At 36.2% G+C, this 19,400-nt stretch overlaps 2 protein-coding genes and 1 non-coding gene across 4 annotated transcripts; 2 read left to right on the top strand and 1 right to left on the bottom strand.

Annotated features, from left to right (window-relative positions):
* Nucleotides 1-8,180: 8,180 nt before the first annotated feature.
* LOC127425386 (shugoshin 1-like) lies at nucleotides 8,181-15,253 on the top strand. 2 transcript variants are annotated; one of them, XM_051671314.1, is made up of 10 exons: nucleotides 8,181-8,327; nucleotides 8,466-8,620; nucleotides 8,905-9,104; nucleotides 9,290-9,345; nucleotides 11,187-11,251; nucleotides 11,380-12,243; nucleotides 12,326-12,466; nucleotides 13,576-13,743; nucleotides 13,974-14,145; nucleotides 14,345-15,253. In XM_051671314.1, the coding sequence occupies exons 2-10, from the start codon at nucleotides 8,473-8,475 to the stop codon at nucleotides 14,478-14,480; spliced, it is 1,950 nt and encodes a 649-aa protein (XP_051527274.1). In that variant the 5' UTR covers nucleotides 8,181-8,327; nucleotides 8,466-8,472; the 3' UTR covers nucleotides 14,481-15,253. The 2 variants fall into 2 exon arrangements, with proteins under 2 accessions (XP_051527274.1, XP_051527276.1); XM_051671316.1 differs by having other exon boundaries at nucleotides 11,431-12,243.
* Nucleotides 15,254-15,389: 136 nt separating this feature from the next.
* Nucleotides 15,390-17,159, bottom strand: LOC127425387 (60S ribosomal protein L14-like). Its single transcript, XM_051671317.1, has 6 exons — nucleotides 17,101-17,159; nucleotides 16,423-16,524; nucleotides 16,171-16,265; nucleotides 15,874-15,973; nucleotides 15,587-15,640; nucleotides 15,390-15,488 (listed from the first exon to the last, which is right to left on the bottom strand). The coding sequence occupies exons 1-6, from the start codon at nucleotides 17,101-17,103 to the stop codon at nucleotides 15,420-15,422; spliced, it is 423 nt and encodes a 140-aa protein (XP_051527277.1). The 5' UTR covers nucleotides 17,104-17,159; the 3' UTR covers nucleotides 15,390-15,419.
* A 912-nt stretch (nucleotides 17,160-18,071) lies between these two features.
* Nucleotides 18,072-18,143, top strand: trnap-agg (transfer RNA proline (anticodon AGG)). The gene has a single exon. It is a non-coding gene; the product is annotated as a tRNA-Pro (tRNA).
* The last annotated feature ends 1,257 nt before the right edge of the window (nucleotides 18,144-19,400 follow it).

The raw sequence follows: 19,400 nt of genomic DNA on the forward strand, positions 1-19,400 counted from the left end.
GTAAAATCACTCTGGACCCCACTCACCCTGCCCACTACCTTTTTGAACTGTTGCCTTCTGGCCGACGCTACAGAGCTCTGAGCACCAAAACTGTCAGACACAGGAACAGTTTTTTCCCTCAGGCTATCCATCTCATGAACAGCTAAAACTGCCCCATTGAGCAATAATTATGTGCAATTCACAGTTTAGTCTTTTTATATTTATCCAACACATCCTACCTCTTCTGCCATTACATTCCCTTGCACTGTATATAACAGATTTGTATTTGCACTATATATATATATATATATATATATATATATATATATATATATATATATATATAAAATATATATATTTGTATATGTATATTAATGTAAATGTATGTGTGTGTGTGTATTTTATGTTTTATTGTCTTGTGTATTCTATATATACTTTATTTTCTATCCAATTTTAATTCTTATTCTATTTCTCTCACTCTCCCTCTCTCTCTTTTTTATAATTATTTGTCCTTATTATTATCTCTGTCTTGTTGCTGTATTGTATTGTTGTGAACTGAAAGCTCCTATCACCAAGACAAATTCTTTTATTCATGGTAATAAAGCTGATTCTGATTCCATGTATTTTTTTCAATGTATATATTCCAAATTAATATTCCAATATATGACACAAGGGGGAGTATTATTGCTTCTGCACATAGATCTAATATTGCTATTATTACATTTTCTAATATCTACACCTTCTAGAGGAATAAAAGCTATAAAATCTTATTTTTTACAGATTGGAAAATCTGATAAATTCCTGAACAGCAATCTTACTCCTCCAGGGCTGGATCTTAATACTTTTTCAAACTCTTTGTGACTAATGGAATTATCAAAACGGATCAAAAACTCTGAATAATTTAAAAAAGAAACATCCTCCTTAATTAACTGTATAACCCATATTATGACTTTTTCGAACCAATCTTTTAGGAAAATTGTTTTTGTATTATGTTTTATATCTTTATTATTCCAAAATGTATATTTGTGAGGTGAAAAATTATGTTTGTAGGTTAGGGTCCACATAAGAAGCACCTGACTATGAAAGTTTGACAGTTTCATTGGTAGTTTCCCAACATCAAAATTGCACTTCAGTAAAAACTCTAGACCAACAACCTATTGAAATATTAACTTTGGGAACATTTTCCACAGAGTCTTGTTTGTTTTAGATAATTCCGTATCCATTTTATCTTAAAAATCCTATTTGATGTCCGGTAGTCCAAAGCAAAAGTTTCCTTTTTCTTGGATATTACATATTATCTCTTTTTTTTTAGATAATGAGGTTTATTCCTCCATATAAAGTTTAAGAGCTTGGAGTCAACCTTTTTAATAATTGACGAGGAAACATCAAGGGCTAGAGAAGCATTCACTAATCTTGACAATCTTTCAGATTTAGAAATAAGAACACAGCCATACAATGAAAGGTCCCTCATTAACCACAAATGTATTTTTTATTTTTTTTCACAATATTCCTAAAAAAAATTGGGTCTTTATAGATTTTGGTACCAAGGTAGGTGACTTGATTCCTCACAAGAACAACATATTTAGAGCTTAACGTGCAATTTTTAAGCGGTAACAATTAACATTTTTTAACGTTAATACATAAATCAGACACTTTGGAAAAACTTCTAAACACTCAATTGCTTTATGAACCTCATTGCTATATCGTAAAAAAAGTAGTATTGTCCGCAAGTTGACTACATTTAGAAATTCACTTGAATTTGAATTCCTTTAAACCAATTTTGTTGTATATGTAATGTCATTTTTGGGTAACTAATAGAAAGAGACAGGGTGATATTGGGCATCCCTGTCTGATTCCTCTACTGATATTAAATTGTTGTGATGTCCCATGAGCTAATTTCACTGAAATGTTGATGTTATGATATGGGGTTTTAATTACTTGTTGAAAATATTCACCAAATCCAAAAAAATTAAGGGTTTTAAAAATTGCAGGGTAAACTCATGGAGCTATAAAATAGGTTAAACAACTGAACTTTGAAAGCGGTGAATGCGAGATCACAGCAAATATTATTTTCACTTACCCATTTGCTCCAAAAGCAAAAGCAAAAAAAAAAAAAACAACAAAAAAAAAACACTATTACATTTAAATGACTTTCCAGAAGAAGAAAAAATAGAGAGCGGTGGATTAAGACATTCAGATGGGAGAAGATGCCAAATTTATACTGTCACTCACTCAGCAGCTGTAACAGAAACCCTCTCACATCTGTGGTAATTCAGTTTTTAAAACTAATTCCAGGGTAATATAACACAAAGCATAATATTATAAACTTTACGCTCAATAAAAAAATAAAATAAATAAAATAAAATCATATAAAAAAGTTATTTTTCTTCTGGTTTACGGCGGTTGGCAAACCAGCTTTTGGTGCATTTCCACCACCTACTGGGTTGAAGTGTGGAGCATTGACGTAAATAAAAAACAAACCCCACCCTATAAACTAAATCCTACCATACAAATTTGTTTTCTTAAGATAAATTAAAAGAGCATTATACACTTTTGAAGAATTATTTAGCAGATTCTGAATAGACTCACATTGACTTTAATTCTTCCATTAGCTGAAATCTTTCTCTGTCATATGCAACACAATTTAACAGCACATGTTCAACTGTTTCAGAAAGACCACATTTATTGCAGCAGTCAGATTCAAGTTTACCAATGTTATACAATGACTGATTGAGAGCAGAGTGTCCAATTTGGAGTTTATTAATATTGTGTCATCCATTCAATTTCCATATATAATCCTCTCATATACAACTTGACTTTGAATACTGTACAGATGTCATCCCTTAACTTGCTTATTCCATTTCTTTTGCCACATCCCTTTTACCACCTCTTTAATTCATAATTTAACTTCTGACTTAATCAATGGGACATTAACCTCTATTCTAGAATGTTTCAGAGCCTGCTTAACCATACCATCCACCTCACCACAAAGATAGTTTCTTTCTTGTGGGTACAAGCTCATGTGAGTGTGGTGGGTAATGAGGTGGATGGTATTTGTGAATGACATATCCTAAACAGCCTGGGATGAATTTCAAATAGAATATCTTGCCTAGATGAGGACTTCCCACTTATTAAACTTGTTAGCACTGAATATGAATCAGAGCATACTACTATATTTTGAGGGCAGATTTCTTCAACCCACTAAAGAGCCAAATTAATAGCTATTAGTTCTGTTGCAAAACTGATAAATGATCAGATGTCCTTTTTGCAATTCTGTACTTAAAATATGGAATGTACACTGCTGCTGCTGTACATCCAGTTTCAGGATCTTTCGAATCGTCCGTGTTTATTTGAATAATTGCTTTTGTTTTTTTTTTTGTTTTTTTTGAAAAACAAACTACTTGAGTTTTTGTTATAGAGAGACAGAATCTGCAGATTTGAGCTCAATTCTCTACTTCACCTTCAACCTCCTGCATTCTTCTCTCAACATATTGAACATTTCTTCCTCTCTTCCACAAAGCTCCGTCATCTGCATAAATAGATTTTCCTATTCCTGGGCCAGCTTTATTTAATATATCGTTTATCATAATGTTAAACAGGACAGGACTACATACACTCCCTTGAGGAGTTCCATTGTCAATGGAATAGACATTTAAAAAGGAAGATCCCATTCTTACTTGTATGGTCCGATCATGTAAAAAATGTTTATCCAATTATATAACTTCCCTTTTATTCCCATTTAGTCCAGTTTGATTAAAAGCCCTTCCTTCCACATCATGTCATATGCTTTTTCAACACTGAAAAATACACCCACTAAAACTTCTTTATTAACTTGTGCTTTCAAGTCAGACTCTAGATTGATTATCGCAACCATTGTGTTTCGACCTCTTCTGAAACCACTCCGATGAAGGCAAAGAAGACCTCTTGCTTCAAGAACATAAGTCAACTGAGACATAACCATTCTCTCCATTAACTAGAGGTACATAAATTAGAGGTCATAGCTATTAGCCAATAGTTGGTTGCCACAGAATAATCTTTCCCTGGTTTAGCAATGGGAACAACAACTCTATGCTTCCAAGAGAGTGGAAGTTTTCCTAATTCCCACACTTTATTAAAAAGACTTAATATAGAGTATAATGATGTATCTGAGAGATGTTTTATCATTTCATTGCTCACTTCATCCTTCCCAGGGGAGGTATTTCTAACTCTAGTTAAAGCCTGTTTTAATTCATATAATGAAAAGTCCTCATCAAATGTACATCCAGAAGGGCCTCTTTGATTTAAGACCTGTGGATTTTCTCTCATTCTCTGATCTTTGTAATTTCTCATCTCATTTGATACATTGTCATTACTGTGAACCTTAACAAAGGCCACACCTAAAACATCTGCCTTTTCACAACGTCGAGTGAGTGACAGATAGGGAACTTAATGTTTTGGACCTTTACAGCATCCTTTCTAACCTGACATCCACCATATCCTGCACTATGTTCACCTCCACAATTGCAACATTTAGCCCACACTTCCCGTATTCATGATCCCCACCGCACCTAGCGCAACGTTGTTTTCCCTTGCATTCAGCTGCCACATGACCAAACTTCTGACATTTATAACATCTCAGAGGAGGTGGAACATAAGGGTGGACTACATAACTCAAAAATCCTAGAAAGACTCTGTCTGGAATTTTTTCGTCTCCAAATATCACCATTACAGAAAGGCTATCCGACTTTTCTTTGTTTCTGATACTTTAATCATCTAACATCAATTATTACGGCTCATGACATTTCTCTTTTGATCATGTCCACTGTAACGTCCGTAGGGACCCCATTAATTACTCCTCTTACAAATTTCTATTTTCCATCACCGAGCTTGTTACTTTCTGACCTAGCAACGATTTTAAACCTTGGGCCTAACTTTAGTATCCTTACAAAAACAGCAACAAATTTTCATCATGCAGCATTTTAGCACCTTAATTTTTCAAAGCTTTGGTTACTTTTAAAGGGTTCATTGTATTCACAGATTCTGTTGCAAATTTAATCATTACATTGTATTCTACCTTTCGCCTCCTAGCCTTATAATTCTCCCTCTCACTATCAGTACCGGAAACCTGGCCCCAATTTTTCTTTCTTTTACGTTTATCCACTAATGTTCAGACCTTCTGATTCCCTGCTACACATCCCATCCTCTATATCCGGATCGCTTTCAGATTCTGCGCCACTTCCTTCCATCTGTGCACCAATCACAACCCAATGTTCGCCAACCGCCCACGCTGCCTATAAAAAAAGTTTGCTAGATTTACGCCGCTAAATAAGGCAGAAACGCATCATCACAGTCTGTGAAAAAGGTATATTAGACGTCAAATGATTGGAGGAAATTTGTCTATACGTCATCAGCTTGATGACGCCTTCTGATTAGATGGTTATTTTAGGCGATTAAGAACGAAAACATTTGAAAGAAGATGCAGGGGAAAGACGGACAAAACAGGTAAATCTCTTAGTTCAGGGGTGTCCAAACTTTTTCGGTCAGGGGACAAATGCAGAAATAAATAAGATGCCAGGGCCGCATCGCTGTAATAATTTAAAAAATTGCTAGAAGCTACTAGATTGACACTATGCATAATCTTTATATTTTAAGCTTAATATTATGCAAGTTTTAATCATAATTTGTGCTCTATAGTATGCTTGTGTAGGCCCTACATGTATATAAATAAATAAAATAAATAAAGGATAAGGTATTTCACTCACAAACAACACTTATAATGGACCGGTGATGCATCTTATACAAAATATTATACTCACTTATTCACATTTTTATCTTTTTTGACATTCATTCAGTGGCATTGCAAAGCACATATAGAGCTGCTATAAGTGTTGGGTGTGACCCATCACAATAATAAGAATCAGATTACATTTTCCTTTTATGAAGTGATGCAACAAATTACTCTTTATTTTTCAAGGAATTACTCTTTATAGCTATCCAATTATAGCTTCTGTTCTGTTGTTACTTGCGTTACAAATACGATTTTAATTTGATCAAAATTATGGCGCATCATTTTATTTTGTAGACGTGCATGTGCAAGGTGAGCGTACGCATTGGCACAGATGTGCAAGTGTTTTAAGCGCTCTCTTCTACAGTGCATTCTCACTCAAATGGCGCTGGGAAGCCCGTGAATAATTTTTCTTGTTTCATCGAAATATCAGAACAAACCAATTAATTATACTTCCCAGTGCTACAGAAGACGTTCTGGAAGAGTTTGGTGGGTTAGCGCATCTCTGTGTCCGCTCAATAAACTCTGTTCAGCCGCTCGCGCAGTACATAAGTAAAGCATCTAACCTGATGCCAGTCATTTAATAAATACATCACTCTTTCTGTGTGGTACTTCATAATTGGAAATAAGGAGTATTCCAAACTGCTGCTGAACACTGCCAGCGGATGAAGCTGGTGACGACAGGCAGCACAGAACCCACTAAGGAGATGATGCGCTGTGAATAGTGGCTGTATATGATAGCGATATCCAGTGTCCAGAATTTGAATTTTATATAATTCTCCATAGCGGGCCTAATTCTGTTCTGTTTCTAAAATCTCTTGCGGGCCGCATCAAAGCAGTCGGGGGGCCGCAGATGGCCTGCGGGCAGGACTTTGGACACCCCTGTTTTAGTTGGTAATTTTATAATTGATAGCGCCAGACAGAAAAAGTAGTCACCTTCAAGATAAGTCATTAGGGTGATTATATAACTTCTGACACATTGCCGTTGCGACTGTAGAAAAACGTGTTTTTTTTTTCTTTCTTTTTATTAATAGTAAATGTCTGATAAATACTGGAAAGAAATTAATTAGTTTTATGTGACATCACTTTGTCACTACATGTATGGAAATAGTTAGAAAAAACGTTTGCTGGCCAAAGCCATGGGGCATCTTGAGATATATATATATATATATATATATATATATATACACACACACACACACACACACACACACACACACACACACAGTATTAGTATATATATATACTAATAAATTATTTATTATATATATTATTAAATTATAAATTATTATCAAGAATATGATTTTTGTCCTAATATCAAAGGTCTTACTAGAAAAAAGAAATTATGATCTAACATGAATTTCCTTGATAAAAAAAATATGATTGTGTCTGGTAACATGTGCATGTAAAATGGCTAGAAATAGCATTTTATCTTATCGTAAAGCTGACAATTTACACAAGGTTTATTTCTATTTCTTCTGCTCCAGACTTACTTCAAACTTACTTCTCTGTCTGCTCGTATGAATGTAACACATCATAAGAAAGTGTTTCACCGCTGTTCAGATGCACTTTGGATCACATCATTTATATGTATAAATGTTTTCCATCTGAAAGGACTAAATATTAAATGAAACAAATGACAATAAAATTCAAAGTAATCTCTTCAGTAATCAAAATACTTTTTGAATGTAACTGTATTCTAATTACCAATGATTTAAATTGTAACTGTAGTGGAATACAGTTACTTATATTTTGTATTTTAAATACGTAATCCCGTTACATGTATTCCGTTACTCCTCAACCCTGTTGGCGATTGACAAAACAATTAAAATTCTAGCCTTGTTTGGGAAATATCATCATAAAGCAAAATGTGTCAAATATGCCAAACAGACTTTTTTTTTTTTCTTTTTTTTACATTGAATTCTTTTAGGACTCATTAGTTTCTCTAAAGAATAATAAAAAAGCTAATAAGACATCTCTACTTAAAAACAAAATGGTTTGTAAAGAAATGGTTGATGTATTTATGTTGGAATATGTAAGATGAATAAGGCCTTGTAAACATGACTGCTTGATTGTACTTGCTTTATTACTCTATTCCCCTGTTAAATATCATAATAATAATAAAAGGCTATATGAACGACTTCTCAACTGGCCAATCGCAGACCCCTTGTAAGTAGCTCTTAGTAGCCAGTCCGAACGCAGGAGGCGGGACCAACCAGAATAGAACTTTTTCACAGACTGTGATGACGCAATTCCGCCTTATTTATCAGTGTAAATCTCGCAAGTTTTTTTATATTATACATTTTTAAAATATTGAATGTAAATTTATATCATTGTGCTTTGTGTTATATTACCCTGGAATGAGTAAAAAAAAAATAAAAAAATAAAATCACGCACTAATTCGCAGAAGTGACGCAATGCCACTTTTCTTGCACCAATCATAGCTCGCGGCGCATGATTTCGAACACCAACGTCCTCGACGAGAAATACGCCAGTGAAGTCATAAATATAAAATACATTATTTTACGCATTATCTGTCCTAAATTAGCGGTTTATTCATCTTATGATAGTGGTAAATATTTAGGTAAGAAATACGCCATCTTTTTTGTTCCGCTCAGAGATAAAATGGGGATCAGCGTTAACGCTTCATTAGCTGATAGTCTTTACATTGGACGTGTTGTGCTTTGTCTTTTAAACTGGATGTTTAACTCTTCCTGTACAGCTCAGACATGGTTCGGGAGCGGGTGGTGCAGAAGAAGTCTTTCCAGCAGAGTCTGGACGACATCAAGGACAAAATGAAGGAGAAAAGAAACAAGCGTCTCGCCAGCGCTTTAGCTGTGAGCCGCGGCCTGTCAAAGCTGAAGAACAAAAACACGGGTGCGATTTCATGCACGGTTTGACTTTGTGTTGCACACATTCCAGCCTTTTGACAAAATATGCACGCAAACTAATCTAGCTCATTTTAATGCATTGCTCTGTTGTTATTTTGTACAATTCATTAAACTGGGATTTGTGTGATCATAAAGTTTACACATGTTTAGAGCCACTTCAAAATGTATTTTGTACGTTTCTAAATGGCTGGTGTGTTTGAATGGCAAAGTGAGTACCATGACTAGATTTATGGAGACTAGGTTTTTCAATTCTAAACGTGCTCTTTACAGCTACAGTGCAGCCGTTTGTGTTGAAGAGTGTCCAGGTGAACAACAAAGCTCTTGCACTAGCCGTGCAGACAGAGAGGGAGAAGGTAGGGCAGGCACAGGGGGTCATTCTGCAGTTAAAGAAAGAGAGACAGGCGCTGATCTTTCACCTGTTGATGCTGAAGAGGACACTGAGAGATCGGGGAGCTGTTGAAAATGCTCAGGTGAGAGATTGCATGAAGTCACACTCATACCGAGTTTTATTTGGAGTACTTGGTATGAAGCTGGAATATTAAGTTTCCATGGACATGAAATGTTAACTTTTTTTGTTGAGAGAATTTTTGTTGTAAACTGTCCTTTAGAAGTATTAGTGGCTCTGCCGATTTAATTTCTTTTTGCTTCCTTATAGATTTCTCCTTCTGTGGAGAGAAGTCCACCAAGTCCCCCTCACCTCATCAATATAAAGTAAGCAAGAAACCATCTGTAGCTCTGAGTTTTTTTTTTTTTAAAAAGCACGTTAATGAGTTGTTTGGCCAATATTTTTATTTGCATTGTGAATTACACATGCATTTTTGACATTTTCTCTTCTGTCCCACCCCTCCACCACCTATTCTGTATGCATTGTTCATAATTAAACAAATATCAAAACAAAAGATCACGCCAACATATCATGCATCTAATAAAGAAAATTATAGAGAGAGAGAAAAAAAGAAGAGGGGTACACATAAAACATAAGGCTAAATTAGGGCAAAAATAATAATTGTAAATTATTTCCTTTGATATTGTAATTGAGATTAATTTACATTAAAATATGTATTTTGGGTGAATCATCTGCATGCCATATTTACAAAAACCACCTGCCTAATATTGTGTAGGTTTTCCTCGTGATGCCAAAACAGCGTCAACCCACATTCATGTGATTATCTAATCAGCCAATTGTGTAGCAGAAGTGTAGTGCATACAATAATGCAGATATGGGTCAGGAACTTCAGTAAATGTTCACATCATACAGAATGGGGAAAAGATTTGGACTGTGGCATAATTGTTGGTGCCAGATGGGCTGTTTGAGTATTTCTGTAACTGCTGATCTCCTGGGATTTTCACACACAACAGTCTCTAAAATCTACTCAGAATGGTGCCAAAAACAAAAAACGTCCAGTGAGCGGCAGTTCTGTGAACAGAAATGCCTTGTTGATGAGAGAGGTAAACAGAGAATGGCCATACTGGTTCAAACTGACAAAGTCTACGGTAACTCAGATAACCGCTCTGTACAACTGTGGTGAGAAGAATAGCATCTCAGAATGCCATTCTGAGATTCGGCTTGGTGCTGTTTTGGCGGCACGAGGGGGGACCTACACAATATTAGGCAGGTGGTTTTAATGTTGTGGCTGATCGGTGTATGTCAGCTACACATCGAAAATACGTTTAAAACTGTGTTCTTAAATTACTTTGTTGCTGTTTTGGCTCCACATTGGTCCTCTTAGAAGCAAAAAAAACAAAAACAAAGCTGTTATTCAAGTTTTGAATAAATGACACTAATGCGAGCAACAGACTTGTTTGTGATTGGTTACAATGCTCAACTGCTGCAAAAACAGCTATATTCTGGGTTCAATACAAGTTAAGCTCAATTGACATTTTTAGTGGCATAATGTTGATTACCACAAAAAAATTTAGACTCATCCCTCATTAAAAAAAATCGTATATAACTTTCCACAGAAAACGTTTCTAAGTGATTTTTTTTCTCTCACTAAAATCATGTTTATATCTTGTGGCTATACTTTTGAAACAATGAGTATTTTAATGTTTATGGATTGACCCCATTCACTTTCAATGTAAGTGCTTCACTGGAACCCAGATTTTTGCTTTTTTTTTAAAGAAAAGAGTGAAAAAATACATGTTTGTGGTAATCAACATTATGCCACAAATGCTGTCGATTGAGCTTAACTTGTATTAAACCCAGAATATTCCTTTAATTAGATAAGAAACTACTTAGAAAATTTGGATGCAACATGAGTGGAACTACATGGGCCGCTATAATTGACACTTTTCACGATTTCATTAATTGTGGCAACTAATTATAATCTTGATTATTTATTCTATTAATTGTGCAGCCCTAGGTTAAATTCACAAATTTCAATTAAAGCTAGTTAGAAATATTTTTGACTACCAGGGCTAATTGAATAACTAGCAGAGGATCTCAACCTCACACATTTTCAGGTAGATGTTTCAAACTAAAATATGAGATTAGAGAGCCTTATTTTTACCACTTTATTGATGATCATGGTGTCACTCTCATTGAAATGCAGGCCAGTAAATGTTGTTGAGACTCACCCAGCAGAGCCTCTCGAGCCAACCTTTTCTGCAAGCACTGGTGAGCATCCTCGCATAGCTATCACCTTAAATGCATATGAAACCAGTCTTAAAATGCTACATTTTGGGCTGTGAGGATGAAAACTGCAAACAGCCTATATGTCTGGTTTTACTCTCTTCTGTTTGCAGTGTCTGTTTCTGGTTGTCGTGGTGACAGACAGGTTTCATTGCCTCCTACAGTAGGAACAAGGCGAAAGAGGCGCTCTGAGAACGTGCGGAGACAGAGCTCACGTTTTGAATCTGTAGGGAGATGTGTTACGGATGTAATGAAACCCTCTCTTTGTGAGGAGAAAAGAGAAGAGACTGTCGACAACAGACAAGGAGAGGGGCTTAGCACTGGGTTGGAGGACATTTTTAATGAAGAGGAAGTTGTTGGACAGAAAACATGTGTGCCTGACAGTCTTAACACAGAGTTAATGATTTCTGAGCTTCCAGCCGTCCAGCACTCAACGCCTGAGCCCCCTCAGCGGTCCACCAGACAACCCAAGAAAAAAGCGACTCAAACTGCCCCTGGGCCCAAACCAGAGAGGGGGCGCAAACCAGACCGAGCCCCATTAAAGAAGCCATGGGAAAACCCCAAACCACGAGCTCGTTCCAAAAGCCGAGACCGCTCACAGAGTCGAGCACGAGTTGCCGATCGGCTTAACTCCTCGCTGGGTGGCAATGACACCTTTGATTTTGACTGTGAAGAGGCAGTCCACCTAACACCTTTCAGAGCAGGAAATAAAGCTGTGGAGAAACCATCACCTGATGCTCTGATTAAAGAGGAGGTTCCACCCAATCCTGACACCGTGGAGACCAGCAACGGTTCCTCAGAAGATGAGCAGGATGCAGATGACAGCCTTTATGTACCTAAGAGAAAATCCAGAAGAGGTCGTAGTCCACCACCAAGACGTGCTCGCTCCAAAAGGCGGTCTATTCAAGAGGCCAGAAAGAACAGAGGGAGAGCAAATACTTCCCTAAAGCAGCACCATGTTGAAATAGAGAACACAGGTAAGCATGGAAAGCTTTTAATTTACATTGGTGACTTCTGTGTGACATTTATGATGTTTTTAACTATTTCAATGTTTTACAGAAGAAAATAGGACTGAAATTGAAGATACTGGCCTACATCTTCCAGATGCTCTTGATTCAGGCCCTCTGCTTCCAGAGTCACCAGTCTGTGCTGCTTCTGAGTATTTCAGCCAGTCAGAGCCGACCCAAGAGATCTGCCAAGGTAACCTTGAGTGTGGAAACACCATTAAACTATTAGCTGTTTAGTTTGTAGTCTTAAAACCCAGAAGAAAATAATAATTTTTGAGTCATGGTTTCCCTTGGGAATGTCGGATGGGTTTTTAATGGTTTTCAATTTATGAGTGAAGATGAAAATGAAAACTCTCTCATCATTTACTCAGCCTCATGCCATCCCAGATGTGTGAGTTTCTTTCTTCTGCAGAACACAAACGAATATTTTTAGAAGAATATCTCAGTTCTGTAGGTCCATACAATGCAATTGAATGGTTATCAAGCTCCAAAAAATGGATAAAGTCAGCCTAAACAAAATCCATCAGACTCCAGTGGTTTAAGCAATGACTTCTGTAGTGATCCAGTTGGTTTTGGGTGAGAACAGACCAAAATATAACTCCTTTTTCACAATAATGATTCCATGCTTGATTGCACTTCCTATAGCGCCATCTAGTGCGTCAAGCACTAGGAAGTGAAAAAGAAGTTATACTGGATCACTTCAGAAGAGAGTGATTAAACCACTAGAGTTTTATGGATTACTTTTGTGCTGACTTTATCTCTATTTTGGAGCTTCAAAGTCACCATTCACTTTGTATGGACCTACAGAGCTGAGATATTCTTCTGAAAATCTTTGTTTGTGTTCAGCAGAAGAAATTCTTAAACATCTTGAATGGCATGTGGGTGAGTAAATTATGAAAGAATTTTCATTTTTGGGTAAACTGTCTGTTTAATATTATTTTAAGAGACCTTCCCATTTTGTTCTACAACATAAATTGCACATAGTCAACTCGGATTTTATTTTGAAATTGTTGTGTGCTTTAAAAATGTAAATTGCTAGCAAATTGGTACATAAGGACTACAAAGATTACATGCAAAGCATGAAAATTCATATTCAAAGAATTAATAGGAAAACCATTGTAGTCCTTTTACACGCACATAGAAAACCGCAATCCTAAAATAAACATTTGAAATTTGTGAGGAAACCTGTGGTGAATCAGCCTTTCATGTTGGCCTACAAGTTAACATTGTGAATGAACAACTTTCAGATAAGGTCATTTTTAAGTTAAGCATTTTTTTAACAGTGGAAATATTTTCCCACAGCTCCACCCTCTACATTGGCAGTAGAGTCTCCCACCCCTGTTACCCCTGGTGGAGAGGCAGAACTTATGATGATTGACTGCCCCATATTTGAATTTTCAAAGTGTCCTAGCAACTTATCTGATCAAGAGAATGAAATGCCTTTGGTGATGGATAGGGGCAGGAGAAAAGGTAAAATCCTTTACTTTTATTCCCTACTCTTCATATTTCTTTAGCTTTCGAATCTGTTTCTCTGCACATAATCTCACTAATTTTCTGTGTCTTCTAACAAGTTTGAGCTGTCTCACCAATCTGCTGCTGTGTCTTTCACAACAAACTCACCATTGTCACCATTTCTGGAAGTGGTAAACGTAAAATGGTCATGTATTTGTCACACACACGCACTGCTTGTGTTTCTGCAGGTGGGCTGGTTGTTCACTCCTTTCTGGGCTTAGGCTTGGGTTTGAGTGATGTGACAAATCTCTCCCCTGCAGCCTATCAGAAGCCTTTGTATACTCAAGTTACCCCTCAAGCCTCCACTCGCAAGCGGCGATGCACGAGCACTGTCAACTACAAGGAGCCATCAATCAGTTCGTAAGTACTTCCAATAACAATAATATTTGAAGAAATATTTTGACCACAATTATCTTTAATTTCTTTTTTAATGTGCTATAAATGCTTTAAATCTTTTTTATTTTTTTTATCATATATTATTTATTGTATCTCTTAAAGCTAATTTTGCACTTTGCAGTTTATTAATGTGCTTTGTTTTCATTATTTTTTTATTATTTAGAAAACTTAGACGTGGTGACAAATTCACGGACACCCGTTTCCTACGTTCCCCTATCTTCAAGCAGAAACCGACGTCCCGTCGGAGTTCAATTCAAAAGATGGAAAAATATAACGAGTCATTTGTGGGCTGTCATTGAATAGCTCAGACTGTGTAAAATAGTTTCTGCCCAGCTTCATTGAATTCCAGTAATGTCTCTCTAAACCACTGCATCAATATAATAATTTAGTTTTTTTAATGTCTGTTACATAATTGAAGTTTTTGTTTCATCTCATGATTTTAATTGTGAATATTGATTAAAGTTTGTCATTTTAATTGTCACAAGAATTTTAGTTTTTAAAAATATTAACAATCTTCTCTGAAAATAGGAGTCCAGATATAAAAAATTAATTGAAAAGCATTCTACTTGTCCATCAATGTGATAACATTTTAACCCAAAAAAAACAAACAAAAAAAACACGTAAGATTCCATCTCTTTTGAGAAGGTTAGAAATGTGAGGTTTCACTAAAATGTGTCCAGTTCTCAAGGTTGCTTTCTAATAGTCGAACTTTGGAATTTTAAATGTTAAATATGAAGATTCGTTCAGAGGTCATTGCAGCCATGCAAAAGGGGCGCATTTCTGCCCTCATTAGGATGCTTGGCTCCTTGCACCTCAACTGTGAGATGTCAGTAATTAAAACAATACTGTACTTAATGTTCAATTGCTTTGAGCTTATGAAACTTGTTTGGGATCAAAAAGAATAAAACTTTGTGAATGTAAACACAATGATACCAACTTTAGGCAGGCAGGCATGCAAGACCCAGTTAGTGGATGCTTTAAATACATGTCGCTTTTCTAAAATGAATTACTTCTTTTTTTTAATTATATATACACACTACACAATCACTGTCATCAAGTCTTAAACCTACAATCATGTAAATGTGTAGTTAACATGAACCTGTGATCTGCTGTACTCTCACATAAAAACTTTGTGTGCAAAATCACCTTCAAAAACATCTACCAGCCTGTTGTTGGGCAATATAATGCACATTAACAACTGACAAAGCTACAATTCAAACACATTTATTGAAGATATTTTATGCTTTCTTTTGTGCTGTAGCAGCTTTCTGGAGCTTCTTCATCTCGTGCTTGATGATCTTGTTCCTCTGCAGAGAGTAAAAACAATCATATAGGTTAGTTTGTGTTCGCACCACCTCTTCTGAAGCATTATACAAGTTTTTTCTACTATCCAACAAAAACATACCATTTTCTTGGCCTTCATCACCTTGTAGCGATCAAAGTCAGACATTGTGGACCTCTGTTAAGACAATATGATATTTAGCATGGTAGGAAAACATTAAGCAGCAGATAAATATTCTTGCATGTTAAATTCTCTGTAGGTTAAGACATCACATAATAGTCCATTTTACTTTAGCAAAAGCATAAATAAAAACATTTAAATCACCATCAGCCAACAAACAACTGTTGTGTTACATTGTAGGACTCAATAGGGTCTTGAACTAAGTAACTGATTGGAGTGACATCAAATACCTTCTTTCTGGCCTCAATTTTCTTGGCCCAGCTGCTTTCTGCCCACTTCTGGTTGACCTCTGCCTTTTCCCAGGCGCGTCTCACGTACTTCTGACGGGCGCTTAAGTCAACCGAAAATGTGATGTACGAAATTGACAAAGAATGTAATCAGCAAATATATACAATTAAATCAACTTTGCCAGGAAACTTGAAAGGAAAAAAGAACAACAATCGAAAAAAAGAAACATGGATATGATTCAGCTCAGTGAATAAAAATATTAAATGAAAAAAAAAAAAAAAACTAGCACATGAGCTTACCTGTGAGGTACTTTGATAACATAGTCGGTGAGCTGCAAACACTTGAATGGCATAGCCTGTCTCTTCACTCCAGTGCATGGGCCATCTACCAGTGCCTAAATAATGACAAAAACAGTCCAGTTACACTTCTACAAAAACTGCCAACCTGCCATATGTGATTTAGCACAAAGAACCAGGTTACATGCACGTTAGACCTTCTTATTAAATGAAATACTGTACCAGCACATTATACAGTTTCAATCACAAACTCACCCTGTTTTGGTCAATAACATCTACAATTGCCACCAGCTTGCCCTCATGTGGGCCGAATGCAACGAAGGCAACGCGGCCGATTTCGACAAAGCGCTTAAACACCTGAGAAACAAACATTGAAAGGAAAATACAAATGAGACTTATGCATTGTCAGTTTGAAAGCCTTTCAAAAACATTTGGACCGTAAGACACGAACTGGCATTCCCTTTCTCGGAAAAGAAATAACTGGAGACGCACATTTAACACACTTTATCTATTTTGGTTGGTTGCCATATTTCAAACTCGTTAGCCCTCATTTCCATTGTACAACTGTCCCTGGTATACACACATGAATGAGCCTCAACGTAGCACATTAACCACACGCTAAGACGCATTAATAATATAGGCGCCGTTAATTTAGCATGTTTAGGCAGTAATGAAATATAAAACACGAATCTAGTCTACTTGATCGTAAAGTGTCAGTAATTCCGGCCTAACTCACTCTACCACGTTGTTTCGAGACATGCTTAAAGCTTATTTCCAAACCAATAGCGCCAAATGGATTATTTATAACAGAGAAACACTATCTATGGGGCATTAAGACGTTGAGATATGTATTTAATATGTTCTTTATGGGAAACGCTACAGAAAATACTTTATTTACTCAATTTCAGCCTCCGCGTAAGTGAGTTCACTCACCATGATGGCAGACCGTGGTAGAAAAAGGACTAAAGCACTTCCGCTCGCGAATGATGAGGCTTCCGTTTCCACACTGCGCACGCGCGGAGCGATTTCAGTCGTCAAAAACAGTAAAGTATCTGTTGGAATTTATCTGGATTCGACAGATCAATACATGTAGTGTTTATTTTACAGTTTCAGTTCAAATCATACAAGACCAAGCATGTGCTGTGACAATACCACAGATGGTAATTTTAGGCAAGAAAACAAATGGGGGGAAAACAACAAAGGGGAAATTTCCAGAGCTTTCACAAAATTAAATATTTTATGTAACTACTGGTAGGCACATTATAAAAAAACATCATAAACTTTTTTGTTGTTGTTGGTTATCGCAAGAATGGCACAGAAGCTTTACACCCCGCCGTTATTTTAGAGCTACTTGGTTTTAACTGAATGGGTTAAACCAGCAGAGACTGACCACTTGTGTTAAAATACGGTCAACGGATTTAGAAAGGAAGTCCCGCCTTACAAGTAAAAGAACCTATCACCTTTTAGATATAGACATCGCCTGTCAATCAACTCAAGTACGCGCATGAGCCTTATCTATACAAGGCAGGCGTAATCTAAGGTAAAGAAGCACAATTTATGATATCAGTGTTGTCAGATTGGACTGCTGATTTAAAATATGTTATTTTGTAGTAATATTGACCAACCGTTTTTGAGATTTCTGTCTTTCCCCATTCAAGTAGATAGGAGCTACACTTGTATGCCGCTTGTTTATAAAAATAGCTGCCCAGCCTGCCCGGTAGCGTTCCAAAGATGGCCGCCGAGTAGACTGACTTGCTAAAAAGACTTTGGTTAAACACAGTTCAGTGTGTGACCGTTAGTTGGCAGTAAGAAGAACACAGCAGATGTTGCAGATGTTTGCAATTACACATAAATACAACCTTAACAATAATCTTGTACTGAAATATATGGAGTCATATGCAAGTGGCTCGTTGGTCTAGGGGTATGATTCTCGCTTAGGGTGCGAGAGGTCCCGGGTTCAAATCCCGGACGAGCCCTTACATTTTTGGTTACTTGAAATGATAATTACTTTATTGCTGTAGTATAGACAACAATAGCAAAGAGCAAGCAAGAGAAATGTCACCTTAGCCTTAGAGATAAAAATATATCCACAGTATTATTGGAATACTATGTAAATCAATTAAAAAAAATTACATGGAAACAATAGTTTTCGTCAAAAATCAGTTATTACATACAGTATTATTATAACTTTTTTATTATTAGGCTAACTTCATATAGTGCTTTCAATATTTAACAAGAAACGTCTTTCCTTTTTTCATGCATTTAATTTTATTTTTACGAAGAATAAACAACATTATGAAGAAGAATCAGAAATTTTCATTGGACAGAGTACTTTTTTATTGCAGACATTAGGCTATATAGTGAATTGACATGACTAATAATTAACAACGTCCTCTATCGGCGATAAATAAGAATTAATATAAACTGGGTGAAAGGTGGGTGTTTGACAGAGATCTTCTTTGAAACACACACAAAAGGGATGTGGTTATTTGCACTGTTTGTGTGTCAGTCCACTTTCTCACAAAAATAATATTCTAGTGATGACAGTCCAGAGGATCTATGAGAATGAATCAAGGAGGTAAGCTTGTGCATATATTTATTTCTGTCTGTCTGTTTGTGTGTGTGTGTGTGTGTGTGTGTGTGTTTAAAACATAATATTTCTTTAAATATGCTTTGCTTTGATGGCACCAGTATTATTTATTTATTTATTTATTTGCATTAAATGGCAATATGTTTCCTAAATTATGTATTATGTATCAGTCCTTGTGAAATACTCTAGGGACATGTCCTACTTCTGCAGTTAGAGAGAAATATTCTGATAACAAGGGCCAAAAAGATGATGAGAAAGAAAAGAAAAAATCACTTAGAAGGAAATAGTTGAGTTGGATGTCATTAAATCTTCTTGTCTTATGTGGAAGTGCATTTGTGCATGATTCTGTTCATTCTACATTATAGATCAGGGTGGATCTCCAGTTGGCTGCCCTCCTGGTGCCCAACCTCTCTCTCTCTCAACTTGAAAAAGCAGAAAACAGAATCCTAAAGTATAAGTATGTGCAGGGGCGGATCTACCGGGGTGGCAAATTATGGCAAATGCCACCCTAAGAAAAGGCATTGCCACCCCATCTGCCACTCCAGTATAAGTATACAAATGTATAAAATATAAATGTAAGATGTTGACATTGTGTGGGGTTTATTCATGTTGAACTGCCTCAACTCTCACCATACGCACAAAT

The sequence above is a fragment of the Myxocyprinus asiaticus genome, chromosome 34 (genome assembly GCF_019703515.2).
Source record: "Myxocyprinus asiaticus isolate MX2 ecotype Aquarium Trade chromosome 34, UBuf_Myxa_2, whole genome shotgun sequence".
NCBI classification, from domain to species: domain Eukaryota; kingdom Metazoa; phylum Chordata; class Actinopteri; order Cypriniformes; family Catostomidae; genus Myxocyprinus; species Myxocyprinus asiaticus.

Bases quoted from the DNA above. Each gene is read 5' to 3' on its own strand.
- LOC127425386 (XM_051671314.1), top strand. From the start codon at position 8,473: ATGGTTCGGGAGCGGGTGGTGCAGAAGAAGTCTTTCCAGCAGAGTCTG. The intron at 13,744-13,973 runs GTAAAATCCTTT...GTGTTTCTGCAG, and splicing joins GGATAGGGGCAGGAGAAAAG to GTGGGCTGGTTGTTCACTCC. The intron at 14,146-14,344 runs GTAAGTACTTCC...TTTATTATTTAG, and splicing joins AAGGAGCCATCAATCAGTTC to AAAACTTAGACGTGGTGACA.
- LOC127425387 (XM_051671317.1), bottom strand. The intron at 16,266-16,422 runs GTGAGTTTGTGA...GTCATTATTTAG, and splicing joins ATGTTATTGACCAAAACAGG to GCACTGGTAGATGGCCCATG. The intron at 15,489-15,586 runs GTATGTTTTTGT...TACTCTCTGCAG, and splicing joins TGATGAAGGCCAAGAAAATG to AGGAACAAGATCATCAAGCA.